Genomic DNA, 26,240 nt, shown 5'->3' on the forward strand with positions numbered 1-26,240 from the left:
ATTACAAAATGAATATGTCATGGGAATAAAAAGCACAACATGGGGAATATAGTCAATGGTATTGTAATGACGTCTGGGGACAGATGGTAGCTACACTTGTGAGCAGAGCGTAACATATACATTTGTTGAGTCACTATGTTGTGCATGTAAAACTAATGTAACATGTGTCCGCTATACTTCAACTTAAAAAATGAAAAGAAAAAGTAAAAAGAGAGGATCACTTGGGTCATCAGGTGGAGAACAGACTGTAGGGAGGTGAGTATGGCAGCAGAGAGATGTGTGAGGAGGACCAACCCAGTGGCAGGGGAGATGGGGCTCCAGATTCTGTGTGTATTTTGGAAGTGGAACCAACAGTATTTGGTAAGGAATTGTTATGTGGAGTGTAAAGGAAAAAGAGGTATTAAGAAAAATGGCACTTTTTTTTTTTTTTTTTTTGCCTGAATGAGGCAAAAAAAAAAAAGGATGAGTTCCCTTTAGTGTGGACAGAGAAGGCTGCAGGTAGAGTGGGCATTAGGGGCCACAGTAGTGACTTTATCACAGGTGAATTTTGCATAATACTCTAGTGACAATACCTCAGACTTCTTTTGCATGAAAGTATGATACCCAAATATCTGGTTTCAAATATCAAATCTATTAAGAGAAATATTCGCCTTTCAGAAAAATTTAGACTCAAGATTGATTTAAGTAGTGAAACAGTAAACCCTCATAGCATATCAAAAATGTGACTCAATTTGACATAGATTTTTAGAAACACAGTTATTACATAAAGGTCAGTCAAAGTAAGTAAAGATGAGGCTGAGCAGCGTTTGGCGAGAGTGGCGGCCTCACTGCTTCATTACACACTGACCTTGGCAGGTAGCCTCAGGATGTCCTCCTATTCCAGAATGTTCCGCTTTTATCCTCAATAAAATGATGAGCACACACCACAGGTAATGCCATGCAGCAGAGAAGAACCTTCTCAGGGGCTTAGGTAGAGGAGGCTCCTGGCTGTGGCAGCCAGAGTAGGACATTGTACACTTTGTAGACATTGAATCTACAAATATTCATGTTTTTAATCAACTGTAGAATAGTTGTATTGTTGCATCGACAGCATCACACAGCCAATGTCTGACACATAAGCATAACCATTGTCCCCTGAGAATGAATTAATGAGTGATCATTGCCCTAAAGGCACTCGCAGAGGGGATCGTGATAGCCCACACTGGTCTCACCTGCTTTCCACGCTCAGCCGCCACCTCATGGTGTTTTCGGATAGGACTGCTGACACTGGGCATCCTTCTCTGTTCACCTTCCCAGGTCTACCTACCGGGCGTGCTTTCAGCAGCAAGTCACAGGAAAACCTAACTAGAGAACCTTAATTGGGAGGTGAACAGCCAAGGGATTGGACAAAAAGGATCCAGGCCCTTCTCCAGCTCTGTTCTGCCATCCTTAGGTTGGATTTCATCCTTTCCATTATCACCTCATGTTTCAAGACAACAGATGCGCTTTCAGAAGTTGCATGCGTATCCCAAGCGGAAGGAAGAGAGAAAAGACAAAAGAAAACAATAACCATATCCATTTCCTTTTATTAGGAAAAAATAAACTTTTTTTTTCCCAGAAACTCTGAAGCAGACGTCCTTTTAGGTTTCTTTAGCCATAACTGCGTTATAAGACTGACTTTCACAAAAAGGAGTCTGGCCAAAAGATTGGTTTTTGGCAGATCATGTTGCTGCTTCAACAAAACCAGGGTTCTGTTAAAATGGGGGAAATAGATATTAGGTAGGCACCTAATAGATGTGTTATACCAAATGGACGTTAAAGTCCTTGGCTCCTGGGTCCATGTTTTCTACTTTGGTCTTTATTGAGAACCGCCAAATACCACAAGAGAGAACGAAGCACTTATTGGCCGGGTGGATTCCAGTGACAGCAAGCCAGGGAGTCTGTCCAAGGCTACAAATCCTGAAAAGTTTGTCCTTTTGATCTCTGGTACTTTCACTAACAACCAGACCTTCACCTTGAGATGAAACCACCGTGCTTCTGCCAAAGAGTGCTGCTTGGCTCGTTAAGGGCTCCCTTTAGCTGCCAAGACTCATCATCAAACTATCCTTGACAAATTTTAATTTTAGTTAGAGTAATTGGCCTAATACAAATCAGACTGACGGCCAGCTCTCAGAACAGCCTCTAATCGTTCATAGTATCCATGATACCCGAGGGATTCAAGATGACATCGCCAAAGATAATTATTAGAGGATGTAGGAGCTAATAATGAGGGCTAATTAAAGGTCTTGTTTCATGTATATTTCCTGCTTAAAGGAAGGAGATAGGGAGCTCTTGAGAGAAGCAATAGGCTTCTGGGGAAGGTAGCTTCCCTTAGAAATTTAAAATGACGTCAAGATTTTAACTACAGCAAGTTTCTGCACAGGGATAACCCTCATGAAGAAGAGAGTATAAATATTTAAACAACTTGGGAAAAACAGATTAATTAAAGGGAAAAGGCTCCCATGAGAAGCAGTGTATCATATTATTAAAAGCATAGGTGTGGCGTAAACGGACCTGGATTCGGATTCTAGCCCTAACACTAGTTTTTGACACCTTAGGCAATTTATTTTATTGTTATTATTTAATTATTATTATTATTATTTATTATAACCCCTTGTAGTTGGTTTTCTAATCTGGAAATTAATTTAATCTGGTAGGCGATGGCGGTATCTTCACCGAATTGAGGTAAGAGCTGACATGAGATAATAAATGAAAAGCACATAGCCCAGAGCTTGGCAAATGAATGTTCAGGGTAATTCCAAGGGACCAAAAGTGATTCATTTTGACTACAGCCTCGCTGGTCACAAGGGAGAGCATCAGGGGCCGTTGTGGTCATGGCAGGTTGAGATTCACTTACAGAAAGGCCTCCAATGCCAAACTCAGAGGGGCAGGAAAAGGAGCGGAACTGAAGGCAGATTTGTAAAGTGTGGGTGGCCCATTCTGGGGGGTTATGCCCTGCAGGGATCCCGGAGTTACAGAAGCAGAGGCCCCACAGGGAGCATGTCAATTTACCTTTGGAAACAGCTTAGACTAAAGCCTCTCTCTGCTGGTGGAAGTAGTGGTTGTACGTGCCCTGGCACATGGGACTGGTAGCTTTTCTCCTCTTTCAAAGAGCAAAGCTTATGCTTCTATTGTTTTGTTTTGTTGCTTCCTCTCAGTCATCTCCTAATTACCTCTGCACGTCGTGAAAATATCATTGAGTGGCGCATGGGAAGGTTAAGAAGTTCCATCAAATGTCAGAATGTGCCTGCCCTGTCTTCTCCTGCAGACTCCTGCCTCCTGTTTTATGAGGTACACCGGGCACAGACAGCAGTCAAAAATGTGCAGGGAGTTTGAAGCCCAGATTTGCTGCTCCCTGAGTAGTTGATAAATCACACGCTTGTCTCCTCCTCTCTACCAAGAAGATTTTCTTTCAAATGAAGTGCATGACCAGAGTCCAAAAGGGAGCCTCTCAACACAGAACAACTTAATGGAAGATGGTGGCTAATTGGTCAGCCAAGGACTGTCACCCCTAGAACCCCTGTGGCCAGAATAGCCCACCTACCTATTCAGAGCAATAACAGCTGCCCCATTAGCATTCCTTCCACTCCCTCTCCTTCACTTGGACCAAAGCTGGCATCATAAGGCGAGTTATGAACCAATGATTTGGTTCATGAATTTTTTATTTCCTCCTTGCTCTTAGTTTAGAACTATCAGCTACCCCTCCTCTTCCTCTAGGGCTCTATTTTTCTGTGACAGCTCTCCCAGACTAAGGCTTGGAGCCCTGGAAGTGAAGAGACCACCTTGAGAAATGGGACTGTCCTTCACTGCCCTGTGGTTGAGGGGTGACAAGGGAGAAAGCGTCTTTGGCACGATTCAGGGAGGGATGGAGATCAGGGAGGAATGGGAGAACTCACAAGTGGTGCCATGACCCTCTCTGTGGAGGCTACCCAGTGCTGGGTGCACATCCTCACAAATGACCTCAGATGGTCTCTTTCATGGAGCATGCCCAGAGAGTCCCCTGGTGATTACTAGCTTCCTGCCATAGCTGCTAAAGCCCATTTACCCACTGTTAGTGAGGAATTGCTCACTTCAATTACCTCTTCCCGGCACCAATAAAGTGCATATTGGCAGCTCTGAGCTCAGCCACACACGCCTTTTCATGGAGTAGCTCCAATTTCCATTCACAGTGATTTTATTATGGCAAAATATTTTACTTCTGATTAACCCGAAATGGTTTTTAAGTCTCTTTTTGCATTGAGAGATCTGGGGAAGTCAGTGAATGGGTAGGTGGGCCATTTTGGGCAACAAATACAATCTTGAGATGGGGATTTGATCTAAAGCTCTTTAAATTCCTCTCCCAAGATTAAAATTCCTTCTCACTCAGTCCTTCCTGTTAGTTGAAATTTAACTGTTTCTTCACAAAATATCCCCTTAGGTCTTTATGTCGTAGTACAGCCTTCTAACTGCCTGAGGGTTTTCTCTGGAGGCTAGAATTTACTCTTTAGAAGGCCGAATGAGCAATATAATGCTCTCCAGGAACAGTAACAATGAAGGATGGCTTGAGTAGCTGTAGAAATACCCTAGTCCCTTTTTCCCTCCAGTAGATAACCCTGAAGGGGGTGATCTACACTGGCTCTTAGGGTTCCCCAGAAAAATCAAGCTCTAGTTCCCTGAAGTAGTAATTAGCTCACTAACTCACCTTTTATTGGTTGCTTCCTACTCTATCTTACTTTTCTACTACCTTCCCTGTTTCCTGGAATTACCTTCTGAATAAAATTCTTGCTCTTGAATCTTTGTCCCAGCATTTGTTTCTGGAAGAGCCAGAGAGAAAAATGTCATCAAGAGGAATGAATATCTAGTCTAGGTCTCGCTACGGTAAGAAAGCTCAGATTGGGGATAAAATTTCTGAATTCTAGAGTAATGCTTTACACCAGACATATAACAGGACTTGATAGAAAATAATTCAAACGTTGGCCTCAAGGTTTAGCAAATTATATGTAAAGTCTTCCTAAAACTCATTATGAAATTACATTAAGATGCGGGGAGATCTTTGGCCTGAAGGTGCCTAACTATTTGACTTTAGACACAATGCTGAAAGGGATGTATCATTCCTTGCAATTCATCAGGTCTGATCATTAAAATAACCAGTGCAGACAGATCATAATGGGAAGTCATATGTCTTGGCAACTCAAGCCGATTGGGTGAGGATCAATTGTTTTTTTTAGTAACTTATTTTATTTAAATGCAATTAGTTAACATATAGTGTATCATTAGTTTCAGATGTACAGTCCAATAAGTCATCAGTTGCATATAACACCCAGTGCTCATCACATCACATGCCCTCCTTAGTGCCCATCACCCAGTTACCCCATCCCTTTACCATCCTCCCCTCCAGCAACCCTTAGTTTGTTTCCTATAGCTAAGAGTCTCTTATGGTTTGTCTCCATCTCTGATTCTGTCTTATTTTATTTTTCCCTCCCTTCCCCTATGATCCTCTGTTTTGTTTCTTCAATTCCACTTATGGGGGATCCCTGGGAGGCTCAGTGGTTTGGCGCCTGCCTTTGGCCCACAGCGCGAACCTGGAGTGCCGGGATTGAGTTCCGCGATTGAGTTCCGCGTCGGGCTCCCTGCATGGAGCCTGCTTCTCCCTCTGCCTGTGTCTCTGGCTCTCTCTCTCTATATATGTCTGTCATGAATAAATAAATAAATAAATCTTTAAAAAAAATTCCACATATGTGTGAGTGAGATCATATGATAATTGTATTTCTTTGATTGACTTATTTCGCTCAACCTAATGCTTTCTAGGTCTGTCCATGTCATTGTAAATGGTAAGTATTTAGACTCTATATACACCACATCTTCTTTATCCATTCATCTGTGGATAGACATCTGGGCTCTTTCTATAGTTTGGCTATTGTGGACATTGCTGCTATAAGCATTGGGGTGCAGGTGCCCCTTTGGATCATTACATTTGTATTTTTCAAAACCTTAAATTTAATCACTGTAGTTGTGTCATAGACTACAAATATGAAAACATTTCTTTTATTACTTTTTTAGCTTCATCTCTGAACGACAGAATATATAAAATGTTGCTTAGAAATACTGGAAAACAAGAATTAAAGAATATCAGAGTTGGAAGAGCAATGGGAGATTATCTAGTTCTATATTTTTATTTTCCATAGAGAAAATTATGACCCAGAACAAAGAAGTAACATATCCAAAGTCACACAGAGATAGAGAAGGTACAAGACTTTGGGTTTTCGGACTCAGTTTAGTCTTTTCCTTCTCAGAAAATCATAAACAGTCCTCTATCTCTCCTTTCCCTCTCATCTTCCATAGTCCACACAGTGCATGGACATAGTAGAGCTATAATGCATAGATTAAAGAAGCAGGAACAAATGGTTAATTTTAAATAATTGACTGATTACAGCAACTTCTTGCTAGACACGTCTCCAAAGGCAAGAGAAATAAAAGCAAAAATCAACTATTGGGATTTCATCAAGATAAAAAGCTTCTGCACAGCCAAGGAAATAGTCAACAAAAGTAAAAGGCAACCTATGGAATGGGAGGAGATATTTGCTAATGTTTTACCAGATAAAGGGCTAGTATCCAAAAATCTATAAAGAACTTATCAAACTCAACACCCAAAAAACAAATAATCTAATCAAGAAATGGGCGAGAGACATGAACAGACTTTTCTACAAAGAAGACGTACACGTGGCCAATAGACACATGAAAAAATGCTCCACAGCACTCAGCATCAAGGAAATACAAATCAAAACCACAATGAGATCCCCTCACTCCTGTCAGAAAATTAACAAGATAGGAAATAACAAATGTTGGTGAGGATGTGGAGAAGGGGAGCCCTCTTGCACTGCTGGTGGGAACATGAACTGTGCAGCCAGTCTGGAAAACAGTGCGGAAGTTTCTCGAGAAGTTAATAATAGAGCTACCCTATGACCCAGCAATTGCACTACTAGGTATTTAGCAAACACATCCTTGTCTACACTGACATAGATTTAAGGAAGATAAAACATAATTTGACATGTGAAATGACATTGCATTGTTTTAATTTTATGTCTCTATTTTTTTATTTTTTAAAAAATATTTTATTTATTTATTTATTTATGAGAGACACAGAGAGAGTCAGAGACACAGGCAGAGGGAGAAGCAGACTCCTCTCAGGAGCCCAATGCTGGACTCGATCCCGGGACCCCGGGGTCACGCCCTGAGCCGTAGGCAGGGGCCCAACCGCTGAGCCACCCTGGCTGCCCAATTTTATGTCTTTAAATATAAGTGATAGTCACCATGGTTGTTATTTGTTAATTGGTTATTTTATTTCTTGTTTCTTCTGTGAATTCCTTTCCTTTTTGATTAGTAAACACTTTTATGTATTAAGCCTTCTATGTATTCCATGTGTTGCAAATATTATCTTTTGTTTTCCATTCTGATTTTAGTTTTACTTTCTGTCACTCCAAAATTTAAAATTTTAATGTAATCAAGTCTGTCAGGATTTTCCTTCATCGCATTTAGTTTTCATGTCAAAACTGATGTTTTTTTCCTAAGGCAATAAATATACTTACTTGTGTTTTTTCCTATTGCTTTAAGAAAATTCAGCTTTATTGTTTATTTATCTTCTAAGATATTTAAAATGTACATGTTATGTAAAATGCTAAGGTATTTAAAGTGTGCATCATGGTGATCTGATATGCCTATCCATCGTGAAGGGATTCCCTACATCTAGTTAATTAACACCCCCATCACCTCACATATTTACCTTTTTTTTTTTTTTTTGGTAAGAACATTTAAGTTCTACTCTCTTAGAAAGTTTCAATTTATAATTGTTATTAACTATAGTCAACATATATTATATTAGATCCTTAGACCTCATTGATCTTAAAGCTGAAAGTTTGTACGTTCAATTTCTCTTCCCACTTTTTAATTGGATTTTTTTCTTTGGCTGTTGGATTGCAGGAGTCCTTTCTATATTTTGGATGTTAACCCTATAGCAGATATATTTCTCGCATTACAAAGGATGTCTTTTCATTTTGGGGGCACCAGATATGTGCACAAACTCCTTCCAGGGAGATACATACCAGTGACTGAATTGGGCCAGAGGGGGAGTGCAGAGAAAGTATCCACTGGCCTCTCTCATCTCCCTCATCTCTCAGGTGCAGTCAGCTCCTGGATGTGTGATAAACAAGAAGCTTGACTCTGCAGTAACTTCTGAAGTATGCAAATTGGGCTCTTTCAGGGAAAGATTGGGAGGTGGGTCTTGCGGTCTGCCCTTTTGGTCTGAGCCGGGGGTGGGGGGAGTATAGCCACAGTTGACCTTCATGAGCTTCTTAAGAATGGCTTCTTGCTTTGTTATAGTCTTAGGGGTCTCGTGGGCCAAGCCTCTTTGCCTTTCAGAGCTAGGTGTCCTGGGGCCTGTGGCTCCGGTGGAAGATTTCAAAGTTGGGGTTGCTAGATGTTGGATCCAAACCTTTGCTCCTCAAGGAGTAGTAAGGAGTCATGGGTTCCCTCCTCATTTTGTTTCTGTGTGGGGAGTCTTCCATTTAATGTGTAGCAGTTGCCCAGTTAGTTTCTGGATTCCTTTCACAGGGAGTTGCTCCATATGTATCTGTAGAGTTGCTGTGTCCATGAGAGGTGGGGGGTTCAGAAGCCTCCTGGGCTGTCAGGTTGGACCAGAACCTCTTCCTAGTTTTTTAAAATTTTTCTTTTCTTTTATTCTCTTTTCTTTTCTTTTCTTTTCTTTTCTTTTCTTTTCTTTCTTTCTTTTCTCTTTCTTTCTTTCTTTCTTCCTTTTGCATATAAATATTTCATCAATTAAGAATTTATTTTGGAAAAAATGAATGAGTCATGAATACTTTTAATTATTTCTTTTCTGAATCACTAATCTGATGGCCCAACTCTGTTAATTGAACAATCCAAGTTTCCTCAGTGAATTGAAATATTTAATTACCAGGGCCACTTAGGACTATTTATATACTCTATTTCTTGACAATTTGACTATAATGTGTACAGCTGTAGACTACTTTTTTTTTATTTTTTATTTTTATCTGTAGACTTCTTTGAGTTTATACTGTAAGAGTTTATTGAGTTTCACAGATATATAGGGAAAAGGTTTTCATAAAATTTTAGAGGTTTTTGGTCATTATTGTTTTAAATACTCTTGCTATCTTTCTCTCCTCCCCTGTGACTTCTCTTATGCTTACGTTGGTGTGTTTGATGTTGTACTACAGGTTTTTGAAGCTCTTCAATTTTCATCATTTCTTTCCTTTCCGTTCCTCCCTACATTGTTTAGAATCTTTAAGGGTGGCCAATATCCACCTCCTCACCTACCCCCGGAATGTGCTGTTGTTTTAGAGTTACTCTTTCTACTGATGGGGAGACAGTTTCAATGGCTTTCACTTGGTTTTCTTCTTTATAATCTCTCCTATATAAAACATGGAACTCCATTATGGGTGTTGGACTCGCATGGGAGTTAGGCACCCTCTGTATGTGAGCATTCTCTGGGTGGGCTGACCACTGGAAGATGACCTGGACAGCACTTCTGGCATCTGGGACAAAAGGTCCTCTCTTTGAGGGGGATCTATGTGGTGTATTCTTGAATTTGTGTTTGTCACATAATGTGATTTCATTCACTAAAAACTTTTATATACATACCTGAATATAATACACACACACACACATATATTTCCAAATATGTAAGAAAGTACTATATTATAAAGCATATTAATTAAGGAATAATTAAAACTACCTGTTTTTGTCTTAGTTTAGGTTCCTACAGAAGCACACTCTAATTCAAAGACTTTAGTTGACATTTTATTTTGGAGATGAATTCAGGAGGCACAAAAGTGAATGACTAGAAAAGTGAGACAGAGGTATGTAAATGAATGAGTTATTAGGGATCCATCTGTCCAAGGGCCCTGTGAGAACCTGTATGGAATATACCTGGACTTGTCCATCAGAAGGCAAGGAAATCAAGGCATTTATTCCTTTCTATCACTATTGGTTGAGGATTATCCCTTGTGCTCTGATGCTTGCAGATCCAGTTTACACCCCCACTTGGTGGAGTTGCTCTGGTGTTGCTGGAGAAAGTCCTCAGGCAGAGAAGAAGAGAGGTGCAAATGCTTGAGACAGGAGGAAATCATCTGTCACACTTTCAGGTGACCTCAAGTGAACTGAGGGAATTGAGCCATCACTGGTATCTGCTATCATCTTGTAAATGATTCTGGAAAGACTAAAGTCTCCAAATATATTGAAATAGGAAAATAATTTATGTAAACTTCCACAAGCTAGCTCTGCATGGTGGCATGGATAATTTGGATTGAAGGTCAGTTTCAGGTCTTGTACTATTCAGATATATGACGTCACCATCCAGAAATATGTGGAAACTTGAGCAGTTGGCCCAGCTATACCATTTTTTCCTCTCAGTAGTCACAGGAATGCTTGGTTAGGTCCAATATGTGACCAGCAGGACCTTGGGTACATCTCTAGTGTTGGGGCTCTTGCCCCTTGGCTTTGGTTTAGAAACATGTCCAGCATCATGTCTTTAGTACCTATTAGTCAAGAATCACTGAATAACTGCCTTTTAAATCACGGATTCCCCCGTTCTATTTTCTATCATGATTGAATTATAATTAGAAAGCTTTCTTGATGAGAGCATCCTTTAGAAAAATTAAGAGAAAGTCTGTTTTTCTTTCAAAAAAAAAATTTTATTTGAGAAAGCATGTGAGAGAGGGCATGAGGGGGTGGTTAGGGACACAGACTCCCTGCTGAGCAGAGAGCCAGACTTGGGGCTTGATCCCAGGATCCTAAGATAGGATCTGACCCAAGGCAGATGCTTAACCAACTGAGCCACCCAAGTGTCCCAAAAAAGCCTCGTTTGTGTATGATTTAGTATGAAAGGTAGACCCAATGGCTATGGTAGATAATTCAGGGGGGCTAGAGAGAGAACACAGGTTGCTTTCCTTGTGGTCTATTTTCAATATCTTGGATTTAGGCAGGCTTGCTTCAAACACTTTCCTTGATTTCTAAGTGTTCACATGAGTGCTTACACCTGTGAGTGTGCATCACAGTACCACACTGCCTGGGGGAAGAGCATCAAGCCTCCAGGATGGGTCATGACAGTGCAGGAGCCTTTGTGATGCAACAAAGATGCAGTTGGTAAAGAGTCTAATGAATCTGGCATTTTCAACAAGGAAACTGTGTATATCACATCTCCTATTTCCCACTTACTATATTTCTTTCAACTTCACAAATGGAAAACTTGAGTTGACCTCATTCTAGGGCTCCATCTGTGATCTCTGTCCACAAAAGGATGGGGTTGATTAGGAAGCAGAGAGGAAATGTGGTAAGGGTTAACTGAACGCTAGCTCTTTCCACAGAGTGATAAATTCCCTGAGTGGAGACTTTTTTGAGATTCTGGAACTCTGTGATGCCTTTTTTTTTTTTTTTTTTTTTTTTTGTGACGCCTTTTTTTTTTTTTTTTTAAGATTTTTATTTATTTGAGAGAGAGAGAGAGCGTGCGTGTGCACATGAGCCCGGGGGAGGGGCAGAAGAAGAGGGAGAAGCAGATTCCCAGCTGAGCAGGGAGCCTGACATGGGGCTTAATTTCAGGACCCTGAGATCATGATCTGAACCAAAGGCAGATGCTTGACTGACTGAGCCACCCAGGCGCCCCTCTGTGATGTCTTTTTAATCATGCCACCTTCTTTTCTGGGAAAGGCATGGTGATAATTTGTGTGTGGAGCTCATGACTTAGCCGCTCCCTCAGCAGATCAAGGACATTTGCTCCATATGTTTGCTTTCATTATTAATAGCATGTTCACATTTCAGATGAATATCATGCCAAATTAACCTAATTATGCATGGCAGCTAATTTTCTGAGTGATAGGCAAGTCTTTACGGACTTTTTTTGTTGTTGTTGTTAATTGTGGAGAACATTCAAATTGCATCTGTGAGGTTTTGGTAGAGATAAGTGAGAGAGAGATAACAATCTGGTGGGCTTCCAGGAGGAATCCTCTAAAAGAGGGAAGAGCTGTTGTCCTTTCTATTTAAGGAGCTCATCTGGGCATTTAAGGTAACATCCTTTTCCAGACTTACTCCCTATTTTCTTCCCTTTGTATCCTATTTGCTCTGTCTCTGAATCACAACCCAATCAGGTATTTTCCAAATAGGTTTGCCTCGGCTATTAACTGGAAACAATTGCTAATGGTTACCAGGAATCAAACTGAGAAACTCTCTGGGACTGTGTCTCATTTGAGAGGAAACAGCGTGGCCAGTTTATGATGTCTGCTCATATTTGCACACTTTTTCACTGTTCTTGATCTCCGAGGTCTCAGCCCTACTCTTGCCATCATCTTTTCCCATCTGGACAATGCCAATGCAATCCTCATTACGTCCCTGCTAACATGTTTGTCCTACCCCCACTTCCACACAGCTGCCAGATACCTGCTCAATCTTGCTAGGAATACAAGGACTTGGGGGTGCAATTCTTCATTAAGTAGACCTGTCCTGTGTATTGTGGGTGGTTTAGCTCCCTGGACTTCCCTAAATGCCAGTAGTATATACTCAAATCATTGTGGCAATCAAAAATGTCCCTACATGTTTCCAAATGTCTTCTTTCCAAATGTCTAAGGGGTGACCATATTATGACTGTTGAGAATTATTGCCAACATAATATTTTATAAGAAAAAATCTATCTCATCCTTGGTTAAAATCATTTAATGATAAAAAAAAAAAACTAACAGTGAATGTTTCTATGACGTTAGCATTTTTCTTAGGATGAATTCCAACTCTTCACCATGACATTTAGACCCTGTTTGTTGATTGTGTTTCAATCACCCTGACCATGTATTCCAGTACCATATCAAACCTGGAAGCCCTGGGGCCTTTTCTCCATATCTGTTTCTATGCTTGGAGCGTCTGTCCCATCCCTTCTCCATAATCCTAATTTTCCCATATGGCCTCCTTCCCTTCCTTCAGGTCTCAGCTTACCTATCATGTCCTCAGACACCTTACCTGATTCTGATCACTTTATATAAGTAGGCACCCCTTAACCTTCTTTTCTTCTGCCACTGCCTCATATTTGTTATTTTTATAGCACTTTCTCAATTTGCAATCCTGCATTCATTTATGTGTTGACTTTATTATTTGTCTTCTGTCACTAGCTCCATAGGGCAGAGATGAAGTCTATTGGATTCATGACTCCATGACCAGGATGATATCCGGAGTTGGCCGGTGACCGTGGAGACATCTAACGGGTTTGAAGGGATCTTCTACAGAAGGGAGTTAATTTCCCAGATGTGTCAGGGGGATACCCAAAGCATTCCTACCCTAATTTGGTGCAGCAAACTTGGCAGTAGGAACAAATGGATGGTACTCTGGTGCCTAGTTACCAAAAAGCCTGAGACAGCCCTCCCTAAGTGGCAAAGAAAAGCACTTTTGTATCTAAATTTGGAAATAAAGAGGACTTTTGGGTCTGAAGGAGATGTGTGGATCAGAGTCACTGTGGATCCACTGCCTCCTCCTTACCAAGATTCAATAAGATTCAGTGCCCTATCTTTCACCTCCACTCTGGGATACTTGAGATCTCCTATCCAGAAAAATAAGGTAAGTAGGAGAAAACACTTTTAATCCTGAAATTTTTGCATTTACTTGGCAAAGAATGGGTATATGTGGAAGTAACTAGATTAAGTTTATGCACCAGGCAAAATGGGAACTTAACTAAAAAATTGAGTTCAGTTATAGAAAGTTACATTTTTGCACATTGAGTTTTATGACTGAAAGTTCAAAACACTTGTAATGATAATAAATGTTAATAACGGCAATCCTGATTTATACTTTATAGACCTTTATATAATCATATCTGTTTGGTTCTTACAATGACACATTGAGTTTGTGCTAGAACTGGGCTCTGGGTCCAGGTGTTCTCTTTCTGGCAGCCTCTCTCCTTGTTACCAGGCTCTGTGCTGCACCCTGGAGCTCTCAGGGAAGATTAGAAATTTAGATAAAATAACATGAAGCTTGTTTGTTTCGGAATCCAGAGTTGGCTGCCTGCCTAAATACCCATTGCGTGGATCTGCCTAGAAGAGGTGGGTGGAGATCTGGGATCTGCAATTGACATTTACTGGAGTCTTCTGGGCCACCAGAAGCTTAAGATAACTCAGCGCTTCTCCTTGACTTCACTTAACCAAGCTCCAGAAGCAGGGGTGGCTGGCTGGGTTACTAGCAACCTTTCTGGCAGAAGAGTTTGAGACTGAGAGAGTGCTGTTGGTAGCTATGGGCTGAGACTGTATAGCAAACAACCCCTTGTTGAACTCAGAGACTTGAAGGAGGCTCCTAAACCTCTCAGTACTTGTGTGCCCCACAGGGGCCCAGATGGAGCATTGCTCTGTGTGAGCCTCTCATCAGGCCATGGGCACCCATTAAGCTGCTGGTTCTAGCACCAAATATTACATGTTATTGCCAAGGCTCTCTCAAACTTGGGGTTGAATCTTGAAATTAATACTAATCTTATCACCAAAAAGAACATTTACTGAATACTATATGTCAGGCACCAACCTAAGCCCTTTCCTGTATTAGTTCATTTAATTCTTGTAATAATGCAATATAGGAGATAATCACTATTGCCTTTATTTCACTGATGATGAGACTTTTGGAAATAATATCCAAAGTCACACAGCTGCTCCTTGATCTGTCTGGCTATAGAGTGGTATTCTAAATCACTTGCAATCATAATCATGGCCATCACAGTTGCCACTATATGTCAGTACTGTGAGAAGTGTCTTATGACTAAGGGAAGCTCTACCATTACATTGTGGGTAGGCCGACAGACTTTCACGGACAACACATTGCTGCTGACAAAGCCCTAGTGTCAATTATTGACACCTGAGCTGGATTCATCAGTATAAGAATCAGAGGTGTGAAGATATCACAAAGGCCTGAGCTGTCCTTCAATTTGTGGCTAGACTTGGGCTTTGGGAAGGGGCTGATAAACCTGTGTTGCTGCTCCTGTGAGCAGAGCAGAAGCTGCATATCCACTTGGCTCTCTGGTTGAGGCGCCAGCAGTCACTGAGAAGTCTATAGGCAGGGTAATCCAGAATTGACTGATTTATCTCTGAAAACTGATTATTTTGCCTACTGGGTATTGCTATCCCCATTTGACAGATGGAGAATGTGAGACCCAGAAAACTTAAGGGAGGTATCTGAAGATGTATAACTAGTAAGTAATAGTCCTGTTTTGATGCTGGTGTAATCTCCATTTCTCTGATCCTTAATTATTGCCAACCTCAAAAATTCCTCCTTTAATTTTCTTCCCTTCAGTATAACAATAAGACAGACCTAAAGGGCTTGTGTAAAACCATTTGCCCTCCCAACATACACACATATGTCTTCTATGTGATATTCGAATGAGATTTATTTAAATAATATGTCCTTAGGGACTTTACCCTGCTTTCCAAATGTGTCCACAGAGGAATTTGGGTGGCTAAGGTTTCCTGGTACGCCAGTGGTAACAGTTTGCAGCAATGTTTTGCAGATCTGCTGATCATCAGATTTATCTGATGAGTTTTTGAAAAATAGTCATGCCTGAGCCAACCAACTCCAGAGTTTTGGCAGAAATCTGTGTTTTTATTGTTGCCACTCTCTTAAAAATTAAATTATTAAATTCCAACATAGTTAACACACAGTGTTATATTAGTTTCAGGTGTGCAATATAGTTATTCAACAATTCTATACATTACTCAGTGCTCATCATGATAAGTGTACTCTAATTCCCCATCACTTGTTTCACCCATCCCCCCATCCACTTCCCCTCTAGTAACCATTGTTTGTTCTCTATAGATAAGAGTTAAGAGAAATCTGTGCTTTTAACAATCCATACCCTCCATGGGTTTGATAGCTATTGATGAAGAGGACAGAGCCCTGGCCTATGAGCTTGGAGTTCTGGGCTCTTATCAGTGTCTCTCAGTGATTTGCTTCTTAATTTTAATTAACTTAATGTTTTCTGTGTCAACCTTTGTTTGACTATCAAATAAGGGGAATTGGAATAAATCAGGGGTCCCAAACTGGCTTTTGGTAGGATCCATTTCCAGGCCTATGTGTTTTGTTAACCCCTATGGAGAGGTGATCCTAAAAATACCTCACAAGTGTAATGCAAATGCTGATCAAGTCAACCAGACACTGGCCATGGTGCTGAAACAGGATCCTCCAGGTGACCTGTTGTTTATATGTTAACCCTTTAGTCGCTGGATGATGGAGCAGGCTGACATTCTGGGGCAGGCAAAGAGTGCCAGGGTAGTGGTGGGAGTCATTTGGAGGGCCTGCTGTAATGACTGCTTACCAATTTAAATGTAAAGGGACAAACATTATATGGTCTCATTCATTTGGGGAATATAAAAAATAGTGAAAGGGAATAAAGGGGAAAGGAGAAAAAATGAGTGGGAAATATCAGAAAGGGAGACAGAACACGAGCGACCCCTAACTCTGGGAAATGAACTAGGGGTGGTGGAAGGGGAGGAGGGCAGGGGGTGGGGGTGACTGGGTAGTGGGCACTGAGGTGGGCGCTTGATGGGATGAGCACTGGGTGTTATTCTGTATGTTGACAAATTGAACACCGATAAAAATAAATTTATTATTAAAAAATATATAAATATAAAAAAATTTTTTAAAAATGTAAAGGTGTCACTACTTTAACAACCCCTACAGCACAGCAGGTGAGTTCTAGATGACTACTAAATGTGCAGTAATTTTGTTCTTTTTTATTATTATCACTTGGTTTTATTATTGTTAAAATATTAAATTAATTATTAGTACTTAATTAAGTAGATGGGAAATTTTCATTTATAAACCTGGATATACAGCTTCTTTTGAAAAAAAAAAATCTGGCCACACTGGATCTGAACTTCTGCCTGGCAACAATTACTTGTGATTGAAAAGCATTGCTGCCTTGAGCCCAGCAGGCATTCTCCAGGTCCTGACAGAGCCTGACCAGCTACTTCATTCATTTATCCTCCCTGCTGGCTACTATAGACATTTGATTTTGTGGTTCCTTGTCTAATAAGGTCCTTTCTAGCCTTAAAGCTTGAGGGCTTTTTTATTCTTTTGCTCTCCAATACTATTCCTGAATGAAGTGAAATGGACAGGCAGATAGGAGATGTACTGAAAACTGGACCCTGTAAGAAGTCAGTGATTTTAAGGTGATATTTGAAGCCTATTAAAGTTGATGACATCTCTTTAAGCTATAAATTGCCCCCTGTCAGGAGCTGGGTGAGGCAGGCATTTGGTGCAGATTAATCCCAAGAATGTTTCATTAAAATCTCTGCATAGCCAGCAGTGGGAGGTGACATGCTGACTTGACTTGTACTTTTTCCTGAGGTGACATGCTTGTCCTTTATGCCACAAACTCTATCTACAGCTTCTCCCACTTTCAGCCTCAATTATAGGAATGGCTTGTCGATTTGACTTTCATTCTGAGTTACCTCCTTGAGACAGTGTGCTGGCTGAGGTCAATGCTTTCTGAAGTCTTGTTAAGTGTCTGTCACAGGGCTGACAACCTTGGAGGCTTTCACACTAGAGAGCGAGTCATCTCTGCCTTTGCAGTCCTGACTCAGACAGAAAAACAGGACAGACGTTACCTCTCATCTGGTAGCCTTTCCTCAAAACCTGATTCCCAAGTCTTTTCTCATTTTCCCTAAGTGAAATACAAAGGTCCCAGAACCTGATTTTGTCCAAGAATCAGATGTATTGCTGAATCTTCTCAGTGAAGGGTGGGCTGTGTATTTTACGTTGAATAACAACATTGACAACATCAACAATAATAACGCTTTCTCTCTTTTTCCCCTCAATTATTGACTGAACACCTATTACCAGACACAGTCATGAATAAGTCATCTATACTCATCATAAGCTTACTGCCCTAGGAAAGAGGCTGTCTTAGTTCAGGCTGCCCCAGAGGCAAATACTGAGACAAAGATCCCAATGTCTATTTGGTAGATGCAGGAAACAGAGGTGGGAAGGGAAGGCAGTCAGTAAAGGGCATCCTCTTAAGTCAGATGCCACAGTCAACAGCACAGTGAAGCTTAAACCTGTAGGAAATTGAGAAAATATGTAAAATACACACCTCAGTATTTTCCCTCCCAAGGGGTAAGACAGTTGGGGTATTTACACACCATCTTTAGAGGATCGTTGGTTGAGGACTTCTGCCAGAGGCTATTAATTTCTTGGCATTTCAGCAGGCTACACAGTAGCCTTTGGTTTCCAAGAAAACCTCTCAAGACCTGAGATACAGAAATTGGCTGAACTCCCTAAAATCACAGAATGCAAGGGATATGGGTGGGGCACTGACAATCTGCTATAGAAACAGACATTAATCAAATATTGTACTCTAAAAACTACAGAACACTTATGAAAGAAATTGAGGAAGACACAAAGAGATGTGAAAGCATTCCATGCTCATGGATTGGAAGACTAAATATTATTAGAATGTCTATGCTACCCAGAGCAATCTATACATTCAATGCAATCCCTATCAAAATACCATCAACATTTTTCAAAGAGCTGAAACAAATAATCTTAAAATTTGTATGGAACCAGAAAAGATCCCAAGTAGCCAGAGGAATATTGAAAAAGAAAACCAAAACTGGAGGCATCACGATGCTGGACTTCAAGGTTTATTACAAAGCTGTCAGTCATCATGAAGACAGTGTGGTCCTGGCACAAAAACAGACACATAGATCATTGGAACAGAATAGAGAACCCAGAGATGGACCTTCAGTTCTGTGGTCAATTAATGTTCAACAAAGCAGGAAAGAATATCCAATGGAAAAAGGACAGTCTCTGCAAAAAAAATGGTGCTGGGAAAATTGGCCGGCCACGTTAGAAGAATGCAATTGGACCACTTTCTTACACCAGACACAAAGATAAACTCAAAATGGATAAAAGGCCTAAATGTGAGACATGAATCCATCAAAATCCTAGAGGAGAACATAAGCAGCAACCTCTTGGACCTTGGCCCCAGCGTCTTCTTGCTAGATAAGTCTCCGAAGGCAAGAGAAACAAAAGCAAAAATCAACTATTAGGACTTCACCAAGATAAAAAGCTTTTTGGGAAGCTTGGTTGGCTCATTGGTTGAGCATCTGCCTTTGGCTCAGGGAGTGATCCTGGGCTCCTGGGATCGAGTCCTGCATTGGGCTCCCCGCAGGGAGCCTGCTTCTCCCTCTGCCTCTGTCTCTGCCTCTCTCTGTGTCTCTCATGAATAAATAAATAAAATTGTTTTAAAAAAAAGATAAAAAGCTTCTGCACAGCAAAAGAAACAGTCAATAAAACTAAAAGACAACCTACAGAATGGGAGATAATATTTGCAAAGGTCTTATTAGATAAAGGACTAGTATCCAAGATGTATAAAGAACTCATCAAACTCAATACCCAAAAAAACAAATAATCTGTCAAAAAGGGGGCAGAAGACGTGAACAGGCCTTTCTGCAAAGAAGAAATGCAAACGGCTAACAGACGCATGAAAAAAAAATGCTCCACACGTCTCAGCATCAGCGAAATACAAATCAAACCCACGATGAGATACCACCTCACACCAGCAACGATTAACAAGCCAAGAAACAAAAAATGTTGGTGAGGACATGGAGAAAGGGGAACCTCTTACACTGCTGGTGGGAATGTGACCTGGTGCAGCCACTCTGGAAAACTGTGTGAGGGTCCTCAAGAAGTTAGAAATAGATCTGCCCTATGACCCAGCCATTGCACTGCTGGGGATTTACCCCAAAGATACAGGTGTAGTGATCCAGAAGGGCACCTGCACCCCAATGTTTATAGCAGCGATGTCCACAATAGCCAAACTACAGAAAGAGCCCAGATGTCCACTGATATATGAGTGGATAAAGAATATGTTATATATATATATTGTGTGTGTGTGTGTGTGTGTGTGTGTGTGAGTAATGGAATATTACTCAGCCATCAGAAAGGATGAATACTTACCATTTACATCAGTGTAGTTGGAACTGGAAGGTATTATGCTGAGCAAAATTAGAGGAAAATCAGAGAAAGACACTTATAAGTTTCACTCACATGTGGAATTTAAGAAACAGAGGATCATAGGGGAAGGGAGAGAAAAATAAGATTAAATCAAAGAGAGAGTCAAAGCATAAGAGACTCTTAGCTATAGGAAAGAAACTGAGGGTTGTCGGAGGGGAGACGGTGAAGGGATGGGGTACCTGGTTGATGGGCACTAAGGCACTAAGGTGGGGGCATGTGATGTGATGAGCACTGGGGGTTATATGCAACTGATGAAGTATTGAACTCTACAGCTGAAACTAATGTACTATATGTTGGGTAATTGAATTTAAATTAAAAAAATTAACTCAGGAAAATGCACAAAATGGTTACTGTGATAAGGATTTTAAGGAGAGATGCATTTGTTAGAAATCCGTCCTGGTCAGGTTTATTTGAATAAAAGCTTTATAAAATTAATTAATTAATTAATTAATTAATTAATTAAAAGCTTTATATATGTAACTTATTGGATCTTTTAAAGCTCCATGAGATTGAATAACTTGCCAGTCAGGGGCAGAACCAAGACTGGAACCTCGAAGAGGGAGGAAATCATCCTTTTTCCCTCTGCTTTTTCATGAACTCTTAGAGCAGGTCTCTAACCCTCAAATGCCTCGGGAGCTAATAGAAATATTTGGCCACAATTCCAAGGATTTTTATTTCATGAGCTGGACACAATTTTTCCATGACTAATTATGCACCAGGCTCCAATGTTGTTGTTATATAACCATCTGCAACAAAAATACTCAGTAACAACGCATCCAAAAAATTATAGTGCCAAAGAATCAGGACCAAATGGAATGTCATGTTTCATAGTGAAAACAAATCCCTCTCTGGACATGGACATCTCGGGAGAATAAATATTTGGTTTTGGATGTTACCCAAAACTGGGTAACTTAATGGACATAAAGGAGATACTTATAGATTTTTTTCCTGGATAAACAATGATCAGATAACAGTTCATTAGATGTCTCAGCCCTGGGGGAGGGCAGCTTGAAGAGAACCAAGGTCATTCGTGGCCACTTGTCTATAAACAGACACCAGCTTAGTTGTGTTCCTGTTGCACTGCTGGTTTTAAAATCAGTGGCTAAAAGAAAAATTAAATTAAAATAAAATAAAATAAAATAAAATAAAATAATAAAATCAGTGGCTAATTAGCAAGTGTGTAGAGTGTCTCAGTAGAGTGTCCAAGTTTTTCTTTAAAGTAACATCATTTTCACCCGGGGTGGTACTGAGAACTTTGAAATTAGCATCAAATGCTCTTAATTTGCAATGTTTTTGTTTGAAAATAGCAAGAAATTATGACTAATCTTTGACAAGTTGAATCCTTCATTCAGCTGTTTATATATTTTTAGCAGTGCATGGAATAGGCTTGTAAATGGCTCCCCCATTTGTAGCCTGTATGGATTTCTCACTTCCCCTAAAAGTCTAAAAAGGAGACTTTTTTTAGTCTTAAGTCTTTAGTCCTCTTTTTTTTTTTTTTTTTTTTAGTCTCCCTAAAAGGGAGACTTCTCTTCTCTTTCTCCTTCTCTGCCTCCCCCATTTCCCTCCCTTCTCTTTTCCTCCACATCCACTGAGCATCTACTATGATCCAGGTACTGGGTCCCAGGAATACAATGACAAATCCTTCCTTTGTTAGAGTTTTCAGTCTGGTGGGGGGGAAGGGGGGAGATAAGTGCACAGATAATGATGTATGATGGGATGAATGCTATGAAAGCAGGACAAGATAGTGCAGGCCTAAGGCTAGGGTAGCATTTTAGGAGGCTCCCATTGGCTGTGATAGAGAGTATGGACAGCAGAAGGAAAAGGTGAGGGACACCTGGGTGGCTCAGTGGGTTAAGTGTCTATCTTCAGCTCAGCTTATGATCCCAGGGTCCTGGGATTGAGTCTGACATCAGGCTCTCTGCTAAGCAGAGAAGCGAAGCTTCTTTCTCTGCTCTGCCTGCCTCTCCCCTGCATGTGCTCTCTCTCTGACAAATGAATAAATAAAATATTCTAAAAAAAGAAGGAGATGGGATCCCTGGGTGGCTCAGCGGTTTAGCACCTGCCTTTGGCCCAGGGCTTGATCCTGGAGTCTCAGGATCGAGTCCCACGTCAGGCTCCCGGCATGGAGCCTGCTTCTCCCTCTGCCTGTGTCTCTGCCTCTCTCTCTGTGTGTGTCTCTCATGAATAAATAAATAAAATCCATAAATAAATAAATAAATAAATAAATAAATAAATAAATAAATAAATAATGAGGCTTAGAAAGCCTGATGTGGTGATGCTGGTGTGAATTGATGGCAATGGTAATGGAGATAAAAGAGAGATCAAAGAGAAGTTTAGAAAGCAGAATCAGCCTGTGTGTGTGTGTCTTAGGGTAAGGAGGGGGATGGGTGCTACGTTTCAACTGAGATCTGGGACCCAGGAGGAAAAGCCGGTATGATTAGAAGGAAAGATGATGAGTTAGGTCCTGGGAATACATGAGTTCTGACTTTCTTACTAAGCTTCAGGAAAGCCCCTCGATCTCCAGGAACTTTATTTTCCAGATTATCTGTGAAGTAGAAATGGGAATAGAATAGTACCTACATTCTATGAGGATTAGATTTTCACTTTATGTGAGAATGCTACACAAACTGGCATCGTTCTCCAGGTATGGATTGTTCTCCAGGGGTATGGATTGTTCTCCAGGGGTATGGATTGTTCTCCAGGGGTATGGACTGTTCTCCAGGGGTATGGATTGTTCTCCAGGGGTATGGATTGTTCTCCAGGTGTATGGACTGTTCTCCAGGGGTATGGACTGTTCTCCAGGGGTATGGATTGTTCTCCAGGTGTGGAGGATTACTTTTATTACAGTGTCATCTCCAGCCTGTTCAATGCAGAGAATAAGTCAGGAGACAAGAATGTGAGTCTAGTCTTTGCCTCTTGCTAGTAGTTGTGTATCATTGCAGTAAGACATGGTCCATTGGGGAGGTTAATTTATTCCCTTGCCACCACCTTGCCCCCATCTGCATAATGAATGTTCTGGCAATTTATGGCCTGAGTATGGCTTGAGAATATATTACGTTAGAATCACACAGTTTAAAAGAGCAATTTAGTTGGCAACAGTCAAAGACCAATTTCACATAAAATCTTTCATCTTGAACCACCATTCCCACGTGCAGTGGTCAGCTGACACTCAGTGGAGGCTGCTCACGGAGGCAGGGTCTCCAAGTGCAGCCTGGGACCCACTATTCCCCTCCATGTCGGGTCCCTGACATTGAATGCTATTGGTCATTTTTCTTTCTTTTTTTTTTTTATTGGTCATTTTTCATTGTACATCTGCTGCTACTCTTTTCACTCCTGACCCTTTTACTGTTCCCATCTTGGCTTTGCGTGTTTTGGGATTTGTGATCCCCTAAATACATGGTCTTGTCTTAAGTCACATCAATCTTTTAAATTCTGCAATTCTGTCTCTAAATATCCTACAGCTGGCTTCCTACAGACTTTGAATCTCTGACAATGGTTCCTATGCCATGTTTCTGGAGTGAATGACTGCTTTTTGATGATGCTCCCTCAAAAGCCACCTGTTCCACTTATCTAGGTGGCTAGATTAAATCATAGAATAAAGAGGAATACACCAGACAGGTGCATCACTTAGATTATCCTTTCTTTTTAAACCAACGAGCTCTAATTCAACCTGGCTTTGGTGGAAGAAGGAATTTATTGAGTTCCATGATGGCCAAAAAGACTAGTCAGTTGAACTCTTGATCCAGAGGCTCAAAAAATGTCACTGGACTCAGTTTCTCTCCATTTCCTGGCCATTCTTTTCCATTTCAGCTGCATGATCAAATTCCATTAATGGCAAGATGGCTACGAGGGGCTCAAACCCCTCATTATTTAAGGTTCAAGTCTTGTGGAAAAGAGAGTGTGCTTTTCTTCCTAAAAGGCACACTAAATGCTTATTGTCTCTCTCTGGCCCTGACTGAGCCATGTGTCTGTCCTTCAGCCAGTTGCTGGGGCCAGGGGAATGTGATGCTCTGGCTGGTCAGTCCTATGTCCCATGCCTTCTCCGACAGCCACAAGTGTTGTCAATTCCCTCTGACATTCATGGACTGAGGAAGGGAAGGGGGTATTTCCTACAGAAAATTTTTGGCAGAATTATCCAAAGAAGGGAGAATGGGTGCTATATGGATGTTGTCTATCAAAAACAATATATGTCCTTTCACTGTATATGGGTCTTCTGTCTAGAAAAAAACTGGTCAGAAGGCTCTAAGAACTTAGAAACCACTGTCCTTAAGGGTGAGGGGATCATAGTACTTGAATCACTAACAGTGGAGTAAGTTATTCTTAATGGATAAAAAATTATTAAAAATTTAGTAAGCCATTTTCAAGCAGCACAGCACCACATGAACTGTTTGATATTAGAAAAACTGAGATATTTTTAACATTTCATTTCTCAGCAGGTTGTTTATAGTAAACAATTTAGGTTTTACAGCCATATACTATCTTTATCACATAGTCTGCTTTTCTCTCAACTACTTAAAAATGTAAAGGCAATTCTTAGCCCTTGGGGCAATACAAAAATAGGCAATGGGCTGGATTTGGTATGCACTCATAGTTACTGGCCACACCTAGACTCTATATGATGTGGATTATTTATTGAACAAAACAGAAAAATGTCTGTTATGAGATCTCAACTCTAGTGTATATTTAATTCTCAGAAAAAAATCTTTACATAGATATCAAATTTAGTACAATTTTAGAAATAAGGGGGGAAAAAAACAAGTAACTTGTGTCTGAAATCACAAAGCTAGTTAGAGGAACTGCAAAGCTCGGACTCCAAAAATCATGCTTCTAACCCAGTGTCTTACTCCTGTCGCTTGCTATGCCTTTCTCCAGGATGAACCTGGAACATATGGCTTCAAGTCAATTAATTGAGCAAAGATAATAAAGAAACTATTTGTGTGAGGCATTGTCCTAAGTACTGAGGAATTATGGTGAACAAGACATCTGTGATTCTGCATATGGGTTGTTTGATACCTTGGGAGTGAGAGAAATCCCCAGGAAGTTACTTGAAAAGACAAAGAGCCAGGGCTAAACCCTGAGGAACTTTGATAGGTAAAGCTGTATGGAGGAGATAGGGCACCTAAGAGAAAGGGATTGAGAGAACATATAAAGGCCAGGAGAACACAGTTATGGGACCTAGAAAAATGGCAAAAGTTTCTTCTAAAAGGCCATGTGACTGGGGACTAAAATGTAGCCTTTGGATTTAGAAACATGGAAGCAAACAATGCCTTGGTAAGAGCTCTTTGGGTGGGGTTGTGATGATGGGGCCAGCTTGGAGTAGATCGAAGAGAGAATGGGAGCGACAGGAGATGGGGGCGATGGTGTAGATATCTCAAATACTTTTTTTTTTTTTTTTTTTAAGATGGACAGGAAAGCAAAGGAATAGGACAAATGCTGAAGGGGTAGGTGTAGAGGTTTTTGTTTTTGTTTTTTAAATATGGGAGAGGAAAAATAAATAAATAAATAAATAAATAAATAAATAAATAAATAAATAAGGAAGAGGGTGAGCCTGGGTGGCTCAACAGTTGAGCGTCTGCCTTTGGCTCAGGGCATGATCCAAATTCAGGGATTGAGTCCCACATCAGGCTTCCTGCATGGAGCCTGTTTCTCTCTCTGCCTATGTCTCTGCTTCTCTCTGTGTCTCTCATGAATAAATAAATAAAATCTTTTGAAAACAAATATGGGAGAGACTAAAGCATTTTTGGATATTTATGAGATGTATACAAAAAAAAGGGATGACGAAGATGATACAGGACGGGTAGGAAACAATAGAGTCAGTGGGGTACCTTAGAAGGATGAAAGAACTCATGTTCATAGCACAGGTCCAGGAGTGGGCCTTTCATATTTAGGGGGAAGAACTTCTTCCTCAATTGAAAGGGAACAGAAAGAGGAGAGCCACTGAGGCAGCAAGGATTATAGAACTGGTATATGGGAGATGAGAGAATCTCTATCTAGTGACTTCTCTTTTCTCCTGAGAATGACCTATTTCTCTAGAGTCCAGTGTGATTTCTCCTGGGCCCAGAAGTCTGGAAGGACTGTGTTCAGCCTGCACAGGATAAGAGAAGGAGACACTGACTTGAACGCATGCAAATTGTCAACTATTCTTATTCTCTGCTGCAAACAATCCTCCTTATGAGTTTGACAGA

General features: G+C 40.7%; 1 protein-coding gene and 1 long non-coding RNA gene across 8 annotated transcripts in view; one reads left to right on the top strand and one right to left on the bottom strand.

Annotated features, from left to right (window-relative positions):
* Positions 1 to 26,240, bottom strand: part of LOC144288978 (uncharacterized) — a 40,666-nt gene that overhangs the window by 10,274 nt on the left and 4,152 nt on the right. For 2 of the 5 annotated variants that reach the window (XR_013357041.1, XR_013357040.1), the window contains exons 3-4: positions 4,764 to 4,811; positions 1,212 to 1,484 (exon numbers count right to left, since the gene is read on the bottom strand). Coding sequence is in view for 2 of the 5 variants with exons in the window: in XM_077857120.1 (XP_077713246.1) it covers positions 4,764 to 4,811 (48 nt within the window). In the remaining 3 variants the exon portion in view is untranslated. Of the gene's footprint in view, positions 1 to 1,211; positions 1,485 to 4,763; positions 4,812 to 17,327; positions 17,613 to 26,240 lie in introns of those variants that run through there. The other 3 variants (XM_077857120.1, XM_077857111.1, XR_013357043.1) reach the window with 2 other exon arrangements.
* LOC144288987 (uncharacterized) overlaps positions 11,212 to 26,240 on the top strand; it is a 44,916-nt gene continuing 29,887 nt past the window's right edge. For 2 of the 3 annotated variants that reach the window (XR_013357051.1, XR_013357044.1), the window contains exons 1-2: positions 11,534 to 12,088; positions 13,179 to 13,620. This is a non-coding gene — a long non-coding RNA (uncharacterized LOC144288987). Of the gene's footprint in view, positions 11,360 to 11,533; positions 12,089 to 13,178; positions 13,621 to 26,240 lie in introns of those variants that run through there. The other variant, XR_013357049.1, reaches the window with a different exon arrangement.

The sequence above is a fragment of the Canis aureus genome, chromosome 1 (assembly GCF_053574225.1).
Source record: "Canis aureus isolate CA01 chromosome 1, VMU_Caureus_v.1.0, whole genome shotgun sequence".
Taxonomy (NCBI): Eukaryota; Metazoa; Chordata; class Mammalia; order Carnivora; family Canidae; genus Canis; species Canis aureus.